The 22,799-nt window shown below is 45.1% G+C and overlaps 2 protein-coding genes and 1 long non-coding RNA gene across 3 annotated transcripts; 2 read left to right on the forward strand and 1 right to left on the reverse strand.

Moving 5' to 3' along the window:
* Nucleotides 1-11,972: 11,972 nt before the first annotated feature.
* LOC122021332 lies at nt 11,973-13,002 on the reverse strand. Its single transcript, XM_042579455.1, has 2 exons — nt 12,872-13,002; nt 11,973-12,808 (listed from the first exon to the last, which is right to left on the reverse strand). The coding sequence occupies exons 1-2, from the start codon at nt 12,935-12,937 to the stop codon at nt 12,134-12,136; spliced, it is 741 nt and encodes a 246-aa protein (XP_042435389.1). The 5' UTR covers nt 12,938-13,002; the 3' UTR covers nt 11,973-12,133.
* Nucleotides 13,003-13,010: 8 nt separating this feature from the next.
* LOC122021333 lies at nt 13,011-14,324 on the forward strand. The gene is made up of 3 exons (XR_006122506.1): nt 13,011-13,206; nt 14,012-14,082; nt 14,196-14,324. It is a non-coding gene; the product is annotated as an uncharacterized LOC122021333 (long non-coding RNA).
* Nucleotides 14,325-15,029: 705 nt separating this feature from the next.
* LOC122018646 lies at nt 15,030-16,539 on the forward strand. Its single transcript, XM_042576022.1, has one exon. The coding sequence runs from the start codon at nt 15,085-15,087 to the stop codon at nt 16,396-16,398; it is 1,314 nt and encodes a 437-aa protein (XP_042431956.1). The 5' UTR covers nt 15,030-15,084; the 3' UTR covers nt 16,399-16,539.
* Nucleotides 16,540-22,799: the final 6,260 nt, after the last annotated feature.

The raw sequence follows: 22,799 nt of genomic DNA on the forward strand, positions 1-22,799 counted from the left end.
TGACTCTTGGTTCGGACAGATCAAATTGGCGCCGTCTGGGAACGCTCCTGCATCCGAGCAGACAATGGGCGAGGCGGACGACGGCACACGGTGACGCTTTCAAGGGAGGAACTCGACGCCCTGGTCGAGATAAGGGCCGCCAAACTCGTGGAGCAAAACAAAAGCATCCGTCGAGCGGGCGGAGCAGCAAGCAACATCGGCGTCGGTGGCCGAGCGGAAGCACCTCCACCACCGTCGCATTCCATCGGGCCTTATTTCGCACCCCCGCCAGCCCGAAGAGATATAGGATCTTCCTCGATGAAATGCCAAGGCGGGATGACAGAAGGGGAAAGCTCCCCGGCGGACTCCTCCCGAGCGGATCAATCGCTAATTCTCGGAGGCTATACTACGGGACCCTCTGCCCAAGCACTACGTGCCTCCGACAATCGGCGAGTACAATGGAACAACGGACCCGGATGATCATCTGGGTAAGTTTGATAACACAGCCACGCTCCATCAATACACCGATGGAGTGAAGTGCCGAGTCTTTCTTACCACTCTCTCGGGATCTGCTCAACGGTGGTTCCGGAGGTTGCCGGACGGATCCATCACGAGCTTCAAGGAATTCCGAACGGCCTTCCTCCACCACTTCGCCAGTAGTCGGCGTTATCAAAAGACAAGTGTCAGCTTGTTCGCCATCAAGCAAGAGCCGAGAGAATCGCTTCGAGCTTACATTCAGCGGTTCAACCAAGTGGCGATGGACATCCCAACGGCCACCTCGGAGACGATGATGAACGCCTTCACGCAAGGCCTAGCGGATGGAGACTTCTTCCGGTCGCTCATCTGAAAGCTGCCCCGAGATTATGATCACATGCTACATCGAGCCAACGAATATATAAATGTGGAAGAAGCGCAAGCCGCTCGGAAAAAGGAAGCTCCTGCCGAGCGGGCACATACTCACGCCGAGCGGAAACAGCAAGCCGCTCAGCAGCCGCCCAGAGGACCGAGGGCCGATGCAATCCGACCCCCCCATGCCAGATCTCACGTACAAGAGGTGGCTGCCGCTCGGCCCAAGCCAAAGAGGAGGTGGACCCCTATGTTCTGCACCTTCCACCAGACGGATACACACAACACGAGGGATTGCCGAAGCATTCCCTTGTTGTCCAATCCCGTTCCCAGGAAAGCCGAACGACGGTCTCCTCCCATCGACAGGAGACATAGGACTCATGAAGCTGACCGGACCCACACCGAGAGGCGACATCAGCAGACACCCGATCGGCACCGATCTCCGAGGCAGGAGAATCGCCGGGCGTCCAGAGAACGGTCACGACCGTCTGCTCGGGAGGAGGAAAACCGGAACAATACTTCCCGGGGCGAGATCAACGTTATTGCCGGCGGACCGACCGGAGGAGACTCCAATCGAGCCAGAAAGGCGGGCGTCCGACAGCTGCAGATCCACGCGGTCGGCTGTAGTCAAGAACGGGCAAGTGGACCGGAAATCACTTTCGGACCCGGGGACTTAGAAGGAGTAGAAGTGCCCCACGACGACGCGCTGCTCGTTAAAGCGGTAATAGCAAATTACACCATTCACCGCATATTTGTTGACACAGGGAGCTCGGTCAACATCATATTCAAGAAGGCGTTCGACCAGCTGCAAATTGATCGAGCCGAGCTGCTGCCCATGACGACCCCGCTCTACGGGTTTACGGGCAACGAAGTTCAGCCGGTCGGACAAATCCGGCTGGCCACCTCGCTGGGAGAAGAGCCGCTCAGGAGGACCAGGACAATAAACTTCGTGGTGGTCGACTCTCCATCCTCCTACAATGTCATTTTGGGATGACCGGCGCTCGGCGAATTCCGAGCGGTTGTCTCAACCTTCCACCAGAAGATAAAGTGGAAGACAAAGTAGGAGAAGTGCGGGAGATCAGCTCGGCGGTGCTATATAGAGATGATCCGAGCGGAGGCTTGTTCCGAAGGCACCCCGAATCGAGGTACACGCCATAACTGAGAAACCTCCTGCTTTAATTTATGATGAAAAGGAGGAAGTCCAGATCCATCCAACCCGATCGGAGGCCACGACTTTTATCGCCTCTGATCTGGGGAAAGAACAGAAGGAGAAGCTGATCCAGTGCCTCCAACGAAATTATGATGTCTTCGTCTGGTCGACACATGAGTTACCTGGAATTTCGCCGAGCCTGGCGCAGCATGAATTGCATGTCCGACCGGACGCTCGGCCGGTGAAGCAGAGAAAAAGGGATTTCAGCGCCGAGCAGAATACTATTATCCGGGCAGAAGTAGAAAAACTTCTGAAGGCCGGCCACATACGCGAGGTGCAGTTCCCAAGCTGGCTGGCCAACGTAGTCTTGGTCTCCAAGCCGGGCGGCAAGTGGAGGGTCTGCATCGACTTTCGAGACTTAAACAAAGCATGCCCCAAGGATTTTTATCCTCTGCCCCGGATAGATCAGCTGGTGGACTCTACGGCCGGCTGCGAATTAATTTGCATGCTTGACGCCTACCAAGGATATCATCAAGTCCCGCTCGCCCGGGAAGATCAAGAAAAAGTAAGCTTCGTAACGGCCGACGGCACATATTGCTACAATGTGATGCCGTTCGGATTGAAGAATGCCGGGGCCACCTATCAACGCTTGATGAACAAAGTGTTCAAGGAGCAGATCGGGCGGAATCTGGAAGTTTATGTGGACGACATTCTTATCAAATCCGTCCGAGCGGCCGATCTTTTCAAGGATATGGAAGAAACCTTCCGCACACTGCGCAAATATGGAGTCAAGCTAAATCCCCAGAAGTGCTTGTTCGGAGCTAAAGGAGGGCGTTTCTTGGGGTACATAGTGACCGAGCGGGGAATCGAAGCAAATCCCAGCAAGGTAAAAGCACTGCAAGACATGCCGCCCCCAAGAAATACAAGAGAAGTGCAAAGGTTGACCGGATAATTGCTTTATCGATTCATCTCCGTAATCACGATCGGAGCTGCCATTCTTCAAAATCCTGCACAAGACTACTAAGTTCCAATGGGATGAAGAGTGTGACCGAGCATTTGAAGAATTGAAGACATATCTAAATTCTCTCCCGGTGCCAAGCCGATCGGGGTGAGTCATCAGATATGTATCGTGTCAACTAAGCATCTTGTAGGCTCAAGACTTGTGAGGGCGAGCGAAGAGCGCCGTGTATTTTCTAAGCCACATTTAAAAGATGCTGAATTTCGTTACACTGGCTCAGAAGTTGGCTTTAGCTTTGGTTTTAGCCGCTCGGCGACCGTATTTCTTGGCTCACACCATCATTGTCCGGACGAACAGTCGAAGAGTGCTGTTGAATCCCGAAGCGTCCGGACGGCTTATCAAGTGGACGACAATTAAGTGAATTTGACATCCAATATCAGCCCGCCGGCGATTAAAGCCCAATCTTTGGCTGATTTTGTGACCAAGTGCAAGGCCGAGGCGGAAGCTATGTGGAGAATATATGGATGGATCCTCCACTCGGCTCGGAAGTGGGATCGAATATTACTACTCTCACCTCGGGAAGAAAAGATGCACCTATCCGTCCGTGCTAGACTACAAAGCTACTAACAATGAAGGAGTATGAGGCCCTCATAGCCGGATTGCAGGCAAGACGGCATGTGGGAGCCACGGGTGGCACTCTATTACGATTCACGGTTGGCCAGAACTTTCCCACCTTTGAAATCAACAAGTTGGCTCAAACTCTGCGAGGCTTTTGAAAACTCAAAGTCGCTTTCCGAGAGGTGCTTATTCGTAAGATTCCCGAACGGAGAACCAGGAGGCCGATGAGTTAGCCAAACTCGCGAGCTCAATAACGCCGGCCGCCATTCATTGAAAACGCTGCTGGTGGCGCATGTCGACCGGATGCAAGGCCTCGCGTTTTCAAATGACTGGAGGACACCTATTATAGAATTCCTCCGTTCGGGCACCACACCATCAGATGAATATGCAGCCCGGCTCCTCAGAAGAAGAGCCGGTCGGTTTACACTAATCGGAGATCAACTTTACAAGAAAGCTTTCTCGCGCCCTTTGCTGAAATGTGTAAGCTCGGAGGACTCAGCTTACATCCTCCGGGAAGTACATCAAGGATCATGCGGAGGTCATCCGGGCGGACGCTCGTTGGCCAAGAAGATTCTCTTGGCCGGATACTTTTGGCCAACTTTACAAACAGATGCCGCTCGGACAGTATCTACATGCCTTTCGTGCCAGAAGTATCACAACTTCTCCCACCGACCGGCAGAGGAGATGAAGGCATCAACCATCTCATGTCCGTTCGATCAATGGGGAATGGATATTGTGGGTCCATTTCCGATGGCGACCGGGCAGAGGAAATTTTTACTAGTAGCGGTAGACTATTTCTCCAAGTGGGTGGAGGCCGAGCCGCTGGCAAAGATCACTGAACAAATGGTTAAAAAATTCATCTGGCAACACATCATTTGTCGGTTCGGCATCCCTCGCCGACTAGTGTCCGACAACGGACGGCAGTTCATAGGGAAGATGTTAGAGGATTGGTGCAAAAGCTACGGCATTGAGCAACATTTCACGTCCGTGGCCTATCCTCAGAGCAACGGTCAAGCTGAAGTTTCTTCGTATTTTGCGCGCTCGGCTCGACCATATGGGAGGAAGTTGGCCGGATGAAGTGCCGAGCGTCTTGTGGGCCATCCGAACGACGCCAAAAGAAGGGACAGGAGTCACACCGTTCCATTTGGTATATGGCGGTGAGGCTGTCATTCCGGTCGAAGTCGGCATTGAGTCAGCCCGGATCCAGAGCTATGGTGATGGCAATGCCGAACGAAGAAACATGGAGCTGGACTTGGTAGAAGAGGAGAGGGCAAAGGCGTCCGTTCGGCTGATGGCATACCGTCAGCGGATGAGGCAAAACTACAACCGGCGCGTCATTCCCAGATCGTTCCAGGTCGGCGATCTTGTCTGGAAGAAAGTGAAGCCGGTCGGCGATGTCGGCAAGCTTGAAGCTCCATGGGCAGGTCCCTTCAAAGTCATCGAAAAGCTCCGCTCGGGCGCGTATTATTTGGAAGACGAGGACGGTAGGCAGCTAGATAGACCGTGGAGCGCGAACCACCTCCAACCTTATCGGTCGGGGTGAAAGGTGTATCACTGTAAATCACCCTGTGTACTTCATTTTTCGACTAAATACTTGAAATGCAGAGATGAAAAGTCAAAAGAGCGAATATAAGGCATTATCATCGTGACCCGAAGGCCCCCGAGCCGATCGGCCGGGAGGTTTATGTCCGAACCGGGAGCTCGAGCTCGAAGACCCCGAGCTGTTCAGCCGGGCTGCATACTAGTGTGGCAGGAAGGAAACCAAAACCCTGCGCTGATCAGGATGATAGAGGGAGATTATTGCCAGAGCGAAGGCCTGAGCCGTTCGGCTAGGTACATTTTAGCCGAGAATACCTCAGGGATGATTATATACAAGCCAAGCGCTCGACGACGAAGGCCGCGCCGTTCGGCCGGGTGTGCAGTCTCACTGGACGCGCCGACGAGCTCCGTCGTTAAAAATCAAGAGCCGCGCCGACCGGCTATAAAAACCGCGCCGTCGAGCTCCGACGATAAATAATCCGAGCGGACGCGCCGACGAGCTCCGTCGTTAAAAATCGAGAGCCGCGCCGACCGGCTATAAAAACCGCGCCGTCGAGCTCCGACGATAAATATCGAGAGACGAGCCGGCGTCTTTAAATAATCCGAGCGGACGCGCCGACGAGCTCCGTCGTTAAAAATCAAGAGCCGCGCCGACCGGCTATAAAAACCGCGCCGTCGAGCTCCGACGATAAATATCGAGAGACGAGCCGGCGTCTTTAAATAATCCGAGCGGACGCGCCGACGAGCTCCGTCGTTAAAAATCAAGAGCCGCGCCGACCGGCTATAAAAACCGCGCCGTCGAGCTCCGCCGCTAAATACCCAGAGGCGGGCCGGCGTCTTTAAATAATCCGAGCGGCCGCGCCGACGAGCTCCGTCGTTAAAAATCAAGAGCCGCGCCGACCGGCTATAAAAACTGCGCCGTCGAGCTCCGACGATAAATATCGAGAGACGAGCCGGCGTTTTTAAATAATCCGAGCGGACGCGCCGACGAGCTCCGTCGTTAAAAATCAAGAGCCGCGCCGACCGGCTATAAAAACCGCGCCGTCGAGCTCCGCGTCTATAAACGCCTGAGCTGGAGGTCTTGCGAAAATCCAGCGAAAACCCCTTTGGAGACGAGGATTTCTAGCTAAAATAGAAGCTAAAATAGAGAGGAACAGAAGATTATCTAATATGCAAGTCAAAAAAGTCATTACATAAGCCGGGCCGAACGGCGGGAATTCAAAAAAGCTTACAAAAACGCTCTTCACACATCAAAATCAAAAAGAGCGTCGGGAATGGCATCCATCACGCTCGCTAAGTCCTCGGGGGGGATGGTCAGCTCGGCAGACAGGTGACCTTTGGTCTTCAAGTAGCCCACCGCCGCCTTGATTGCCTCCTCGAACGTGAGGGATATCTTGTCGGTAAACTTCTCTCCGAAGCCTTCCGAGCGGAGGAACGCCTTCCTCACTTCCTCCGAGCGGGCCGACTCTCCCTCTTGATATTCCTTGAGCGCGGCATGGGCAGCGTCGCTAGCGGCTTGGAGATCCTTCAAGTCTCCATCGAATCTTTGGAGATCAGCCGAGCGGCTCTCTTTTTCGGTGGCCAGCAGAGCATCCAGGTCCTTAATGCGTTGCTCCAGCCCCCGGATCTCCACCTTCATGTGGTCCATATCATTGATGGCCTGTTGCTTCCGAGTGGTCGCCGTCTGGATCTCCTTGTCTCGTTGTTTAATCATTGTTTCAAGCCGGAACGTGGACCTGATCAGAGTGAGCTCGGCACCTTGATAGCTTCTCAAGCGCCCCAACATCGTCCGCCTGTACAGGTTTGTTTCTTCGATTCCTCCTCCTCGATCGCTAATGGCGATCTGCTCCACCCAGTTCTGCTAGCAAACACGAGCAGGTTAAAAACTTCAAATAGGAGAGAAAAGAAGGGAAGGGGCCATACCCCGGTAGCTGATTGAAGGTTGCTGTCGCCGAGCTGCCCGGGAGTCAATTTGGCTATACGACTCCGAGGACCCGTCAGGGTGATCATCTGCTCGGGAAATACCGGCCGATCGGCGGCAGCCATGTACGCCTCCGAAGGGAGGCGCAGGACGGTTTTAAGTAGATTCTGGCCGCTCGGCCCGCTCTGAGATGGCCCACCAGCAGAAGAGGAGGGTAGCTCGCCTAAACGCTTGAGACGTCGTCGAGTCCTCGAAGGGCTGGACGGCGGAACTTCCGAGCTGGCCCTCGGAGAATCCTGAGGGGTAGGGGTACTCTCGACGGAAACTGTTCCGAAGTGTAGAGGCAGGTGCGGATTCCGGTCGCCGGCGTTTCCGAGTGCGCAGCGGCGCATCATCGGCCGAACGGGCCTCCACTTCAGCTTCACTTCCATGTTCTATATTGCCCGTGGCCTCATCAGGAGGGGCAGGGGCGTCCGGGGCTTCTGGGACCGTTGGCGTCCCCTCACCTTCTTCGCCGGCCGGGTCAGCCGGAGCCAGGCCCCGTTCGGCGGCCTCCTTGCTCGTCACCGCCTCAATCTGAGCGGCTTTCAGTTTGAGCTTCTCGGTAGCTCTGGCTCTCCACATGACCTCAGCTGCAGAAGCAGAGAATAAATCAGTTAGAACAAAATAAAGGAGGAGATAGGGAAGCTTACTCATGCTACAAGGCAGATCGGCTGGTGCAGAAGACAAGCCGAATATATGCATTACTCCTGGGAGAAGCATCTTGTCAATGTGATAGCGCTGACCTACTAGCCGTTCGGCTGCATGGAGATAGTCTGCGTCACCTCTAAACTTGCCGAGTTCCGGTTGCGCAGGCATAGCTGTCTGCCACTTAGTGCGGAAAGTAGGCCGCTCGGGAAAACGAATATAGAAAAAATGCTCCTTCCAGTGTTTGTTGGAGCTCGGCATATTATCGAAAAGGACGAAGCCTATCCTAGATTGGAAAACAAAGGTACCCCACTCGGCTTGCTTGGGATAGTAGAAGTAGTGGAAGATTTTCGGGTTTAAGGGAATGCCGTTCAGTTTGAACAAAACTATCACTCCGCTCAGCAATCTAATAGAATTGGGAACTACTTGGCCGAGCGGAATGCGGAAATAGTTGCAAACTTCTAAGAAAAACTTGTGAGGAGGAAAACGTAGGCCGGCCAGGAATTGATCACGGAAGAAGACAACAGTGCCGGACGGAGGATCGTTAGGCCGATCGGAAGGCGTGGCTAACACTATTTCGTGGTCGGTCGGTAGGTCATATGCTCGAATAAGGCGCATGGCGTCTTCCTCGTCGAACCGACTTTCCATGTTCGAGTACCAAAGACCCGGAGCACCGCCGGTTGACTGCGAGGTACTGGTCATGATCGAAAGGCCAGAATGCGGGATAGAAGAGGATGGTTCAAGCAAAGGAAGAAAACCGACTGACGAGGATGATTAACAGAAAGAAGAACGCGTCTCGAGCGAGAAAAAGGATCTTACAAGCGAGGGAGATGATCGGAAATTGCCGTGTGATCGTCGGGAAGTCTGAGCACAAGGTCGCCGGCGAAAGGAGGAGCGACAGGAATCTGGAAATGAAGAAGATGAAAGGCGGCGGAAACGGAGTCAAGGGCTTTATATCGCCGCCCGGAAGCGATCTCCACCGTCCGATCCAGGTCGTCGATATCGAGGTTGTCATCTGATCGTCCGTTTCAAACGGCGGCTGTCCCATCGGAAGTGACGCAACCGCCATACTCTGACAAATGCACGATCGCCACGTGTCAGCCGGTTACTAGCCGCATTTAATGAACTCCCCTTACCGTGCGCAGAGCACGTGATGGGAGGTGTGGGAGAACAACGGACGTCGATTCCAAGAAAATACAAGGCATGGACAAAGTATCGCCGAACGGACAGATATCGCCGCATGGATGAGCAGCCGTATGTCGCGCCGAGCGGCCTAATGCAATAATCATTGTTCGGCAGATCGGCAGTCCAGTCAGTCGGACTTTGCCTCCTTCGACTAGACTCGAGAGGAAGGCAAGTGATCCGGCGGTAAAAAGCCGGAACCCCACAAGGAGTCAACGCTGAGGGGAGGTCAAAGGGTCCAGTGGCTCACCCGAAAGGGGCGAGCCGACCGGACTTGGAAAAAAGGGAAATCTGATAGTAAAAAGACACCCTGGTAGAGACCAGGGTTCCGACGCTCAAATGAAGCAGTGCACAATGACCGAGCGGAAGGAAGCACCCCCCGGACGGCGCAAAGAATCAGGGCCGTCCGGACGACTTTCACCGCGTCCGGACTTTCACCGCCCGCCCGGTGGGCCGGGCTCCCCAGACAGGTGGTGGGTAAAAGATGGGAACATTTTCTGACAGCCGTCAAGTCGTATGGCTATGCCATACGACTAGCCTGACAACGGGGGTCCTGCCGTCCCATCAAAGAACATTCTCTCACTGTAGCAGTATGGGATCAGGTAAGCTCTCTGACAAGTGCATACCGTGGTATGGGTTGCTGACACGTACGCATCTCGATGGGCGTGCATCAATTCTTTCTCCGTCCTATATAAAGAGGCTATTACTTCGCCAAAGGTACGCATGATATAGATTTGGCAGCCACTTTCTCCATAGCCTACCTGACTTGAGCGTCGGAGGACCGTCGCCGGGAACCCCTCCCGGCCCGGTTTGTTGCAGGTTCGCCGGAGCACTCGAAGATCCAGCAGAGAGCGCCACGTGCCCAGCGTCCGCTGACTCTTGGTTCGGACAGGATCAGGTATGATTTGGATAGGATCTTATATCCTTCGTACCCATCTTTATTTATTATATCTATACTCATACCTATCCCCATATTTATTGGGTATTTAACTTTCATACCCATCGGAGTTTCGGGTATACATAACCTATCCATTATCTTATTACTCTCATTTTTTTAAAAAAATTGTTTCAATGTACTTGTCAGCTCTTATTTGTCTTGTGCTCCTTCGACTGAGTGAACATTTCCTATGGAAAAGAAGATGAGATACGTGTTGATGACCAAATAAAGAGAATATATAAAATTGATATGCTAAGAGACGCTTCGTGCACGACCGTGAGCGAAATTCAACATGAGCTATCTGACGTGACCAAAATTTATTTATTTTTTAATTCTTCTCTCATTTGCATGCAATAATTTTTTTCTCTTTTCTCTTAAATTAAGAGAAACAAAGTTTTTTTCTCATATGATTGTATGCAATAATAATTGTAGTGTTGATTTTAAAAAGTGTTGTAGCTGCTATAACGTTGTATCAGATACTACACAATAACTGCTGTACGTTGTAGCAGCTACTATATAGTAGTTACTACAATGTGTAATAGTTATTGTATAACTACTGCATTGTAGCAACTATTATGTTGTAATTGCAACAATGTGTACCAGTTATTGTGTAGATACTATGTTGTAGCAACTACTGCACCGTTGTAGCAGTTAGTGTACAGTTGTAGCGACTACTATACTGTTGTAGCAGCTACTGTACAGTTGTATCAACTACTGCACAATTGTAGCAGTTACTGTATAGTAACTGCTACAAGTTGTAGCAACTACTGCATAGTTATAGTGCTAATGCATAGTTGTAGCAACCACTGCACAGTTGTAGTAGTTACTGTATAATAACTGCTATAAGTTGTAGCAACTACTGCACAATTATAGTTACTGCATTGTAGCAGCTATTATGTTGTAATTGCAACAATGTGTACCAGTTATTGTGTAGATACTATGTTGTAGCAACTACTGCACCGTTGTAGCAGTTACTGCACAGTTGTAGCGACTACTAAACTGTTGTAGCAGCTACTGTACAGTTGTATCAACTACTGCACAATTGTAGCAGCTACTGTATAGTAACTGCTACAAGTTGTAGCAACTATTGTATAGTTATAGTACTAATACATAGTTGTAGCAACCACTATAAGTTGTAGCAACTACTGCACAATTATAGTTACTGCATTGTAGCAGCTATTATGTTGTAATTGCAACAATGTGTACCAGTTATTGTGTAGATACTATGTTGTAGCAACTACTGTACCGTTGTAACAGCTATTGTACAGTTGTAGCGGCTACTACACCGTTGTATCAACTACTGCACAATTGTAGCAGCTATTGCATAGTTGTAGTAGCTACTGTATAGTAATTGCTACAAGTTGTAGTAACTACTGCATAGTTATAGAGCTAATGCATAGTTGTAGCAACCACTGCACAGTTGTAGCAGTTACTGTATAGTAACTGCTATAAGTTGTAGCAGCTACTGCACAATTATAGCAACCACTGTACAACAACTGCTATAAGTTGTAGCAGTTACTATATAATTATAGTTGTAGCAGTTACTGTATGGTGACTGCTACAAGATGTAGCAGCTACTGTACAATTGTAACAGCTACCGCATAGTAACTGCTACAAGTTGTAGCAGCTACTATAGTATCTGCTGCTACAACGTTGTAACATCATAATCATAATAATTGTTGCATGTAATAGGAGACAGAAGATAAAAATATATTTTAATTTAAGAAGAAAGAGAGAAAAATTATTGGATGCAGATGAGAGAGGGATATTAAAAAAAATTAGATTTTGACCACATCAGATCACCCACATTGAATGTCACTCACGATTATGTACGAAACGTCACTTAGCATATAAAATATATATATATATTGGATATTGGGTAAGGTATGGATATGATTTTACCATATTCGTCTCCATACTCATATCTGAAATACCCATATGCAAATATCCATTTATTATAATCAGATATAAAATTTTCTCCATATCCTTCTCTATTTAAATTAAATATTAAATTATCCATCCGATTTGAATGAAATTATCATCACTAACTTAAGCTGATAAAATGATTCAATCAATAATTAACAGTGTACAACTCCATTCTGTATATATAAAATATAAAAATTCGGTCTATATGTATTTTTTTTTTAGGGTTTTGTAATAGCATTGAATTACAATAATCCGACCTTCATTCTTCTAGTGGTAGCCACGTGGTTCTTATTTATTCTACTAATTAGCGTATTATGTGCTAAGTCTCGAATTAGTTAATTAGATGATGATGATGATGGATGGATGGATGGATGGTTCATTAATTGTTAATCAAAGGGACATGGGCAGTCTGTAGATGTGCTCCTCTCCGTGCTCGTCGATCTCCCTCACCCACTTGCTCTTGCGCCTCTGGTGCTTCGCCGGCACCTTCCTCTGCTGCTTGCTACTGCCGGTGCCGGAATCGTCGATCTTGCCTATCACGGTGACCTCCATGCCCTCGCCGATGGGGCGCTTGAGGGAGCGGATGACGTGGCCCTTGTGCGAGCTGAGGCCGCGGACGTCGCCGCGCAGCCCCTCCTTGCCGTCCTCCAGCCGGTTGGCCACCACCACCGCCCGCTGGGGGTTGACGTCCAGCAGCTTGAGCAGGTCGGTGTAGGAGTCGGCCTTACAGTCGACGAGGGAGAAGTCGATGTTCTCGTACTCCGGCAGCAGCTGGTAGGGGTCGCCCACCTTGTACTCCACCCGGTCCTCCAGCCCCGACTCCTCGATCACCTCCTTCGCCGACGTCCCCGCCGCTTCCTCCGGCAGGATGCAGATCAGCCGCCCCCCCGTCTGCCGCGCCGCCGCCGCCAGCGCCACCGTCGACTGCGACGGCTCCGGCGAAACCTCCACGATCAGCTTCGCGCCCATGCCGGCCGCCAGCGCCGAGATGAACTCGTTGCCTTCCGGCTCCACTGATTTCTGCGATTCCAGGCTCTTACTCTTCTTCCCCATTTCCCGACTTCTCTGGACAAATTAAATTAAATTAAATTAAATTAAACACAAATGAATCGCAATTAATTATCTTACCAGCTTGAGAGTATCCAAGTATGCATTCGCCGCGTTCTCTCTAGACCAACCCATTTTGGTTCCCATGCCTGCAATTAATTAAACCGCCTGTAAATAATTAATTCCTCTTCCTCACGCAGAGCAGAGGAGAGCAACAAACAGGAAGGAAGGAAGGAAGAAGAGAAAGTTACGCCTAAATAACGTAGAGGAAGATCGACAGTTTCTCTATTTATTTATTGGACGGTAGCTGAGAGAGGAGGAGGAGGAAGACAAGTACTATATATGGTTGATTGGTTGATCAAGGTGGTGGCTGTTCTTGGCGTGCGCCATGGACGTCGATCCCATGCCTAAACAAGGTAAATCGAACAACAAACAGTTTCTTTTTCTTCCAACAACAAATAAACTACAATGTTATGTAACGTTTATAATTAATATCGTGATTGTCCACACGGGTAGCGTGTGTAATACAATACATTAAAATCATATTGACCATTTATAATGAAATTATATTAATTAAAGTATTTTAGTATTAAAATACTAAAGTAGAGTCATTAGGATAAAGTACCTGACCTTTGAAAATCTGAATTATTTGGGTCTTTGAAAATCCGAATTGTTTGGATTTTCGAGTGTCACCTACGGTTTCACTATGAAAAAAATTAATTTAATTTAATATTATACTTATCTTAATAAAAAAACTAAGAAAAGTATATTTTTTTAATATTGTCGACCTAAAATATTTATAGAAGATTTTTTAATCATAGTGTTGTCAATTTTAAGATGTGAGATTAAAGAGAACTATATATTTTCATATAAAGTAACAAGAGAAAATTAATTATGAGAAAAATTCATAATAATATGCCGTAGCTGAATCTCGAACTCTAGATCACTGATTGTTTCATTTGTGGAATTACTAAAAAATCTTGGAATTATTTTTAGTGTGAATAAAAAAAAAGATATTAACGTAAATTCATTTTAAGCTTCACCAAAGTTAGTTAGTAAAGGAGAGAGATTTTTAATAAAATAGTAAGATGAAATAGGCGGATAAAAAAATAGTATAAAAAATCAAAAGAGCTTATCCCCTTTTGTAAAAATTGTCACATGAGTGCCTCATATTATGTTTTATTTCGACAATATATTTATTTTTAGCAACTACTCCGGCAGCTTTCAAGATCTGTCTACAGCTTTGGTTGGAAGCTTCTCTACTTGCTGATGGACTGGCAGTGGAAGACCAGGTAAGCGTTCAATCCTCATTTATAATTTGCTTCACTCATGATTTTTCAATTTGTTCTGGATCTCCATAATCATATGAACTTTCTTGCCGTGAGTAAAACTTGACCTTTTGTAGGCAATAATCTCTGTGTCGTTTTCCAAAGGGGAAAATGCTGAGGTTGTTTCTGCTATAGGTCGAGTGTTGCAGGTACCATCCATGCATTAACTTTTTCTCTCTTTAGTTTTTAATTCCTTCATATGGAAGAAATAAAAAGAAAACAAAAAATTGCATGCCTTGTAGTTCAACATTCTTCTTGGAGTAGTTCATTTTGGGTCTTACATATTCACCAAGGACATCCATGTCCAAAAGATGATACACAAAGGCCTCCTGCTATGTCATCTTTTATGTCTTAACAACACAATCTGCATAATAAGTTATTTTGCATTGAGTTTTAAACTTCTATTAATGAATAAGTTTGGAACATCAATCAAGAATTGACATTACAATCAATTTCAGTATAATGAACTAAGAAGTGAATGGTGCAAGTTCGTCTATCCCTATGTGGATGCCTAAGGATAGTGTATATTGTGATATAAATTACGAGGGAGTTGTTAAATTCATGCTCTATTCCTATGTGGATGCCTAAGGATAGTGTATATTGTGATATAAATTACGAGGGAGTTGTTAAATTCATTCACTTCTTAGTTCATTATATTGAGATAGATTGTAATGTCAATTCTTGATTGATGTTCCGGGAGTTGTTAAATTCATGCTCTATTCCTATGTGGATGCCTAAGGATAGTGTATATTGTGATATAAATTACGAGGGAGTTGTTAAATTCATGCTCAGATTGGTTTTTTGAGATACTGAAAATGGACCTTCTTTTAATTTTATTTACGCTGTGACGTACGCTGTGACGTCCAGCAAAGGAAGACCACATATATCCATAGAGGGAGACCACGTAGATCCATAGAGTTCGACAAGTCCCATCAATTGAATCTCTCACGCAACACACATCCACAAATGAAGTTCGTGGGGAGTGAACAGCAACCACAAGAAGATGATCGTCGCCAGCTCCCCAATTCCACCATTATTAATCCTTCCTCACCTCTTAATTCCCACCACCACAACAATCATATCTATCTCTCTTTCCATTTCCCCTTCGAGGCGAGAGAGCAGAGAGAGAACAGAGAAGATCGATCGGATATGGGCTGCGCCAGCTCCAAGAGAGTTGAGGTTAGTGTGGCCGCCGGCGTCTACCGGCCACCGCCCACCAGCTTCGCCGTCTTCGACATCAACAAGATCCAGGAGCCATGGCTCATAACCAAGTCCCAGCTGGACGACGAAGAAGAGTGTGCCGACGAAAAAGAGCTGACGAAGGCCACGGCCTTGCCCGTGGTGCTCCCTCTGCTCGAGAAGCTCGAATCCTACGAGTCCGCTCCCAAATCCTGGTCCGAGGTCAGCAAAGCACTCGAGGAACTCAAGCCCACGCTCACTTCTCCTCTTCCGACCAATCAAATTGATCCCAAAGCCAAATCCGAAGAGCTCGTTCCACCGCCGGAGTCGAAGATTAAACCAGCTGCTGATACCAACAACTCAGAGGTCGGAGGCCAGGTGAAGAAGCCGCCGCCTCCTCCTCTGCTTCCGCGGCCGTCGTCGTCGCCTCCGCGTTCCCGGCCGCCCGAGCTCTCCGGCTTTCGCTCCGTCAGGGAGAACAGCTTCCTGGTCCGCGACCGGGAGGAGCGAGAGCGGCAGAGTACTGCCGGCAAGGTAATCCCATGGTGGCGGCGCGACCCGCTGGAGGGGTACCCCGAGCGGCGGCCGCCGGGCAACCATGAGGGCGTGGTGCTGTACACGACGACGCTGCGGGGCGTGCGGCGGACGTTCGAGGACTGCGAGACAGCGCGGCGGGTGGTGGAGGGACATGCGCTGGATGCGGGTGTTACGGTGGACGAACGGGACGTGTCGTTGCACGGGGAATTCCTGCGGGAGGTGAGGGAGCTGGTAGGGGAGGAGGAGGAGGCGGCGGTGCCAAGGCTCTTCGTGAGGGGGCGGTACGTAGGCGGCGTGGAAAAGGTGGTGGAGCTGAGCGAGACGGGGAAGCTGAGGGAAATGATGCGATGGGTGGCCAGGAGATCAGCCGCTGGCAAAACTGATGATCAGAAGGGAGGTAGTAGTGGGGGGCGGAGGGAGTGCGAGGGGTGCGGCGGCGCTCGATTCCTGCCCTGCCTGGAGTGCAACGGCAGCCGCAAGGTGGTGGGGGACGACGGCAAGACCGTGGAGAGGTGCGACGAGTGCAACGAGAATGGCTTGATGCTCTGCCCTCTCTGCCATTAATAATATATACAATCACTGCCTCAAACAAGAAGATGATCCTACAAGTAATTATATAAATATGTTTGTGTGCAAAATAATTAAACACTCTATTAATTATCAGTTGTAATTCACAGATATATTTGCATGATAAACTGTTTCTTATGATCCCCTTGTTGGAGACGATCGATGATGCGTTTTTGTTTGCAGCGTGCGCTCTGTTCTGTCTCATGCAATCGACGCTAACTTCCATGAGACTAGATAGACAACCGCCTCAGGAGTCGGGCCCAACTTAGTGAAGAACTCATTTTTTTTATTTATACTAACAAATTTAATCATCGACCTTAAATGGTCTTTAAACTTATTCTCATGACTCCGAGAAATGTATCGACACATGACTCTTCTTTGTACATAATTTCTTTTCCGGTGTTGTTCTTCTTTGCACGTAGGGCTGTAAACGAGTCGAGTCGAGCTTTGGGATGTTCAAGCTTGTTTGATAAGATAATTGAGCCGAGCCGAGCTTAAAATGAACCAAGCTTTTGAAATGAGTATTCAAGCTTGGCTTGGTTTATTTTTTATGAGCTTGAGCTTGTTTGAAGCTTGACTTGAGTTTGGTTCGTTTAGATGTTATCAAGCTCTCAATTCAAACTTGGCTGGAGCTTGGCTTGGGCTTGGTTCGAGCTTGGCTTGAGCTTGTTTGATCTTAGTTCGTTTAGATGTTATCAAGCTCTCGATTCAAGCTTGTTTGATTGTTTGAAACTTTTAATTGTTTGATTAGTTATTAAGATTCATAATTTAAATTTATTTATTTTATTTTATTATTTATTTATCATATTGAAAGAGTTTTATTAATAAATATGGTTCGTGAACATTGTTCACGAACGTTGTTCACGAACATTGTTCACGAACGTTAACGAGCTGAACACATATGTGTTCAAGCTTGTTTGTTTAGCTTAACGAGCTGTTCAAGCTTGTTTGTTTAATTAATCTTATGTATATTGAACGAATATAAACAAGCTCTTACCAAGCCGAACACCAAGCTTGTTCACGAACGCTTGGTTCATTTACAGCCCTATTTGCACGTGATTTCTTCTCCGGCGTTCTTTCTACCAAGGCATGGATCCACAGAACAAGTGGTAATCATAATTTTCTTCTTTGACCATCTTTTTCATCTTGCAACACGTGACATTAATTGTAACTTAATCGTGCAACAAGGATCATTTGTGCGATCTAATTACGTCGATTTTCGCAGTGCCTATCTCACTCGGCGCGGGCTAGCAGTTGACCTTTGCTCGCATGATCTAATTGCGTAGCACAGGGTTATCGCATGTTATCTCAGTCACTTGTGCAAACTGCGACCTAATTACATAGTGGTTACTATTTGTCATCTTGTTATTGTCTGTGGCCATCGTATTGGTCTCAGTGTTACATGATATACTAAATGAGCTATCAATGTTATCGATTGAGAAAGAAAGAGTCCGACGAATAGTATTTATATAATTATTTTAAATATTATTAACTTTTTATTGATGTAATCTATTTATTTCTAGCTTATTTATATATTTAATATATATGTTATTTATAAATTAAACTTTATTATTATTTATCATAGTAAAGAGTCATTTTTTAATATGCGCTTCATGTTCCACCAAACATAAGTGCAATACATCAATAAGTCTAGAATATTTGTATATAATGCAAGGCATATAATCGAGCTAAATTAAATTAAATCTGAATTTTTTTTTTATAAGCTTGACCTGGTTTAAAGTTAGTTTAGCTTGATTCATTTAAGTTTATTTAATTGGTTGAATAGTTTTTATTTAAATTTATTTGTTAGTTATTGAACTTATGATATAAATTTAGTATGTTAATAAAATTTTTATTAATGAAGGTAGTTGATGAATAACTTAAACACATATGTGTTAATTTAACAAATTATTTAAATTAATTTTTTGTATTAAATAAATAGAAATAAAGTTTTATGAAGTTGGATATTAAATTTATTTACAATTAGTAAGCTGGGGTTGTTTTACTAGTTTAATTGATTTGTCGAATTTTCGTCCACAAACTAGGAGAGGAGAGGAGAGGAGACAGAGAACTCAGAACCATAAAGTTTTTGTGTGATGGGAGTTCGGTGAACTTTTGTCCCGTTCACTTCAAGAATGGGCATATAGTTGAACAAAAAATATGAGGCCAATGACAGGGTTCAATTTATTTTTATTTTTTTTGAGCTAGTGGTTCATTCAAGTACATGACAAAACAAATAGATATAAATTTTGGAGTTTTTTCTGGTTTAGACTCTATGATATAAGTGATGCCGTGGAGGAGGATTGTATCATACAAATATTAATTTTAAAATATCTAGCCTCGGGGTATGATGCGATGATAAATGATGAGACAGAATTCTTAGATAATGAGTTAGGATTTGAATCTCATCCAAGATACATTACATTCAAAGAATTTAAATTACTTATGATGTTGGGTTGTCCGCCAAGAGTCATCCATGTTTTCCGATTTATTTTGATGGTTGGTAGAAAATTTTTATGGGATCAGGCCGATCACTTTCAGAATTAATTGGATTGTAAAAACTGGATAATTGGATTATAAAAAAATAGGTTGTCAGCTAATGTTAAAATTATGACAAATGTTCAATTAATGAATCTATTAAATTATTGTGCTAATGTGAGATTGTTTCTCGGAAGGAACGTGTTGCAGGATCTGATTGTAATGTCTCGACAAGGACTGTTATATCTCCAGAATTGGGGTATAGTGCTAAATATGTAAGAGTTCACATTGCAATGCCTGCTTGTAACGTATCGGTAAGGACCGCTACATCTCCATGAGAATTTAGGTGTAGTGTTAAATATGCAAGAGTTGTCATACCATAAGTTGGATAAGAATACATATGATAGGAAAACAAATAGTCTAAAATTTGGAACATGAAATATAGGAACTCTCACTGATAAATCAATGAAGGTAGTAGATACGATGATTAGAAGAAGAATTAGTATTTTGTGTGTACAAGAAACAACATGGGTAGGCGCGAAAGTAAAGATGATAGAGAACTCAGGTTTTATATTATGATATAGATAGTTTTTTATATGCACTACAAGTAGGATTAGATAAAGTTACCAAATCAAGATTTTGGGACAACTTAGATGAAGTATTGATTTTAATATGAGGTGATCTAAATGAGTACGTCGGAATAAAAAATAAGGAATATGAGCGGATACATGGAGGTTATGAATTTGGAACGAAAAATGAATAAGGGAAAATGATATTAGATTTTGCGATAGCATATGACCTTATATTAGATAATACATTTTTTTAAGAAAAAAAAGAAACACTTAGTAACGTTCAAAAGTGAAAATAATAAATCATAAATTGACTTTCTTATGTTAGGAAGAAGGATAAAAAGATTTATAAAGATTATAAGGTTATCTCTGGAGAAAACTTAACTACCCAACATAAATTAGTAGTATTGATATATGCCTCAAGCATAATATCAATAAAAAGAAAATATATACAACTCCTGAAATTATGTGGTAGAAGTTAAAGAATGGAAAGTAAAATATATTTAAGGAGAAGTTAGAAATATAAATATTAAGTGAAATATATGGTAACTCTAATATGATATGAGATAAGATTGTTGGGACCGAAAAGTAGCTAGGGGGGGGTGAATAGCTCGTCGTTCGCTTCGTGGTTGACGTTGCTTGTTTCTTCGAAGATGTGCAGCGGAAAATACAGAAACAAAAGCATACAACGATAACACGGTTGGTTTATTTGGTATCCACCTCATAAGAGGTGACTAATCCAAGGATCCACACCTACTCACGCACCCTCCACTAATAAAACTCTCATTTATGGTAACTACCAAAGGCGGAGAAGTCCTACAAGACTCTTAATACAAGAAGAAAGGGAAAGGTAATGAAATACAAGCTTACAAGCTTACAATGTGTGCAGAAACCCTAACCCTAGCTTTCTTCCTTCGCCTCTTGACTTGGACGTGTCTCCAAGATCCTTCAAGAACTGGCGTTGAGAGCTTAGAGAGAGTTGTGGAGTTGCTGGTCAAGAAGCGTGTGAGCTCTGAGATAAATCGGTGAAGGTCTACCGCAGCCATTGTACGCCTGCAGCTCAAATACGATGCAACGGTCGGATCCCGATCAATTCGAAAGCTCCCAATCGATCGGGGAGACTTTGGATCGATCCACGGATCGATCCAGAGCGCCTCTGTGCTCTGGGAAAGCGCTTGGATCGATCCACGGATCGATCCAGCGCTTATCACGCGAACCAGCAGCGTCCCAATCGATCGGCTGATCGATTGGGACCTCTGGATCGATCCACTGATCGATCCAGAGGCTCTCTGTTCGCTGGGAAAGGCCTGGATCGATCCACTGATCGATCCAGAGACTTTCTGTTCGCTGGAGAAAAGCCTGGATCGATCGATTGATCGATCCAGCTCTTGATTTTTGCCCAAAACCAAGTCCCAAGCCTCTCAAACCAACATTCGGTTAACCTTGATCTGTTGGTTCATTATGCCTAGCATCTGGTCACTCCCTTGACCTGCCAGGTCTCCCCACCAAGTGTCCGGTCAATCCCTTTGACCCACTTGGACTTTTTTCTTCATGCCAAGTATCCAGTCAATCCTTTGACCTACTTGGACTTCCAAACACCAGATATCCGATCATTCTTGATCCATCTGGATTTTCCCTGTGCCTGGCTTCACTCACCAGGACTTCCAATCTGCCTAGCTTCACTCACTAGGACTTCTCTTCTGCCTGGCTTCACTCACCAGGTCTTTCACCTAACTTCACTCACTAGGATTTCTCTTCTGCCTAGCTTCACTCACCAGGGCTTTCTTCTGCCTGGCTTCACTCACCAGGTCTTTCCTCCTGCCTAACATCCCAGTTAGGACTTCCCAGTCAAGTATCCGGTCATCCTTGACCTACTTGACTCTTCTTCAATCAACCTTGCATTGTCAAACATCGAAACCCAAACCAAGACTCAAGCTTGGTCAACCAGGTCAACCTTGACCTGAGGGATGTTGCACCAACAAAGATGATATTAAAGTTAAAAATAAAGCTAAAAGTGTACTCGGTGAGTCAAAGGGATAAGCACCACTAAGAAATCTTGATGGTGGACGGAGAAAGTACAAGAAAAAGTGAAGGAAAAACTAATATCTTATAAGAAATTATATATTTGTAAAAAAGAGAGAAAAATTAAAAAATATACAATAATCAAGAAAGAGACTAAGAAAATAGCGAATGAATGAAGCAAAGAATAAATTTTTTAAATGATTATATCAAAAATTGGATACAAAAGAAGGGGAAGAGACATTTATAGAATATCAAAAGTGAGAAAAAGGAAGATAGGAGATTTTATCTAGATAAAATAGATTTAAAATGAATATAATAAGATACTAGTTAACGATAGAGAAATAAAAGTGCGGTGGAAGAATTATTTTTATCAATTTTTTAATGAAAATTTAGGTGACCAACTTAACTTAGGTAATTTAAGTAGGTTAAATGAGTATAGAAATTTAAATTTTTATCATAAAATTCAAATTTTAGGAGTAGAACAAACTTTAAATGGAATGCACAAAAGAAAAGTCATTGGACTAGATGATATTCTGATAGAGCTATAGAAGTACCTAGGGTAACAGGGTATTTCATGACTTATAAAATTATTTAACATGATATTGAAAATGAAAAAATTTCTAATTAATAGATGGTAAGTACTCTAGTTCCCTTATATAAGAATAAGGGAGACGTACAAACAAACTATATGGTATTAAACTAATGAGTCATACCATGAAATTTTGGAAAAAAGTAATAAAAAATGATTAAGGAGACTATGGTGACAGAAAATAAATTTAGGTTCATGTCTGGAAGGTTGACAATAGAAGTTATATATCTTTTTAGACAATTAATTGAAAAATATCGGGAGTAAAAATAAGATCTACATATGATATTCATTGACTTAGAAAAAGTTTATGATAGACTTCCAAGAAAAATTATATGAAAAATTCTAAAAAATAGAGGTATTAACATAACATATATTAAACTAATTAAGGAGTCATCCGTGATTTAGGAAAGGACTAGAAAGATATATATGTTGTTTGTAAATGATATTATTTTGGTAGATGAAATACGTGAAAGAGTACATATTAAATAAGAATTTTAGGGAAAGGCTAGAAGAAAAAAAAAAAAAGGTTTATTCATCTCTAATTAGACAATGCTCGGAGATATGAATGCTTGGAAATTGGCTATGAGGGTGCTCAAGAATTAGATAGGACGACATTGAGAATTGGAGTCGAAGTTAAAAGATATCGGGTGTCGGAGTTTGAAGGTGCGCTTGGGAAATTAACTAAAAGTCAAACGGTCTATGGTATCACAATTGATGAAGGTGTGGTAGAACATCAGTCA

This window comes from Zingiber officinale, chromosome 9A (genome assembly GCF_018446385.1).
Source record: "Zingiber officinale cultivar Zhangliang chromosome 9A, Zo_v1.1, whole genome shotgun sequence".
NCBI lineage: Eukaryota > Viridiplantae > Streptophyta > Magnoliopsida > Zingiberales > Zingiberaceae > Zingiber > Zingiber officinale.

Bases quoted from the DNA above. Each gene is read 5' to 3' on its own strand.
- LOC122018646 (XM_042576022.1), top strand. From the start codon at position 15,085: ATGAAGTTCGTGGGGAGTGAACAGCAACCACAAGAAGATGATCGTCGC.
- LOC122021332 (XM_042579455.1), bottom strand. From the start codon at position 12,937: ATGGGAACCAAAATGGGTTGGTCTAGAGAGAACGCGGCGAATGCATAC. The intron at 12,809-12,871 runs GTAAGATAATTA...TAATTTGTCCAG, and splicing joins ACTTGGATACTCTCAAGCTG to AGAAGTCGGGAAATGGGGAA.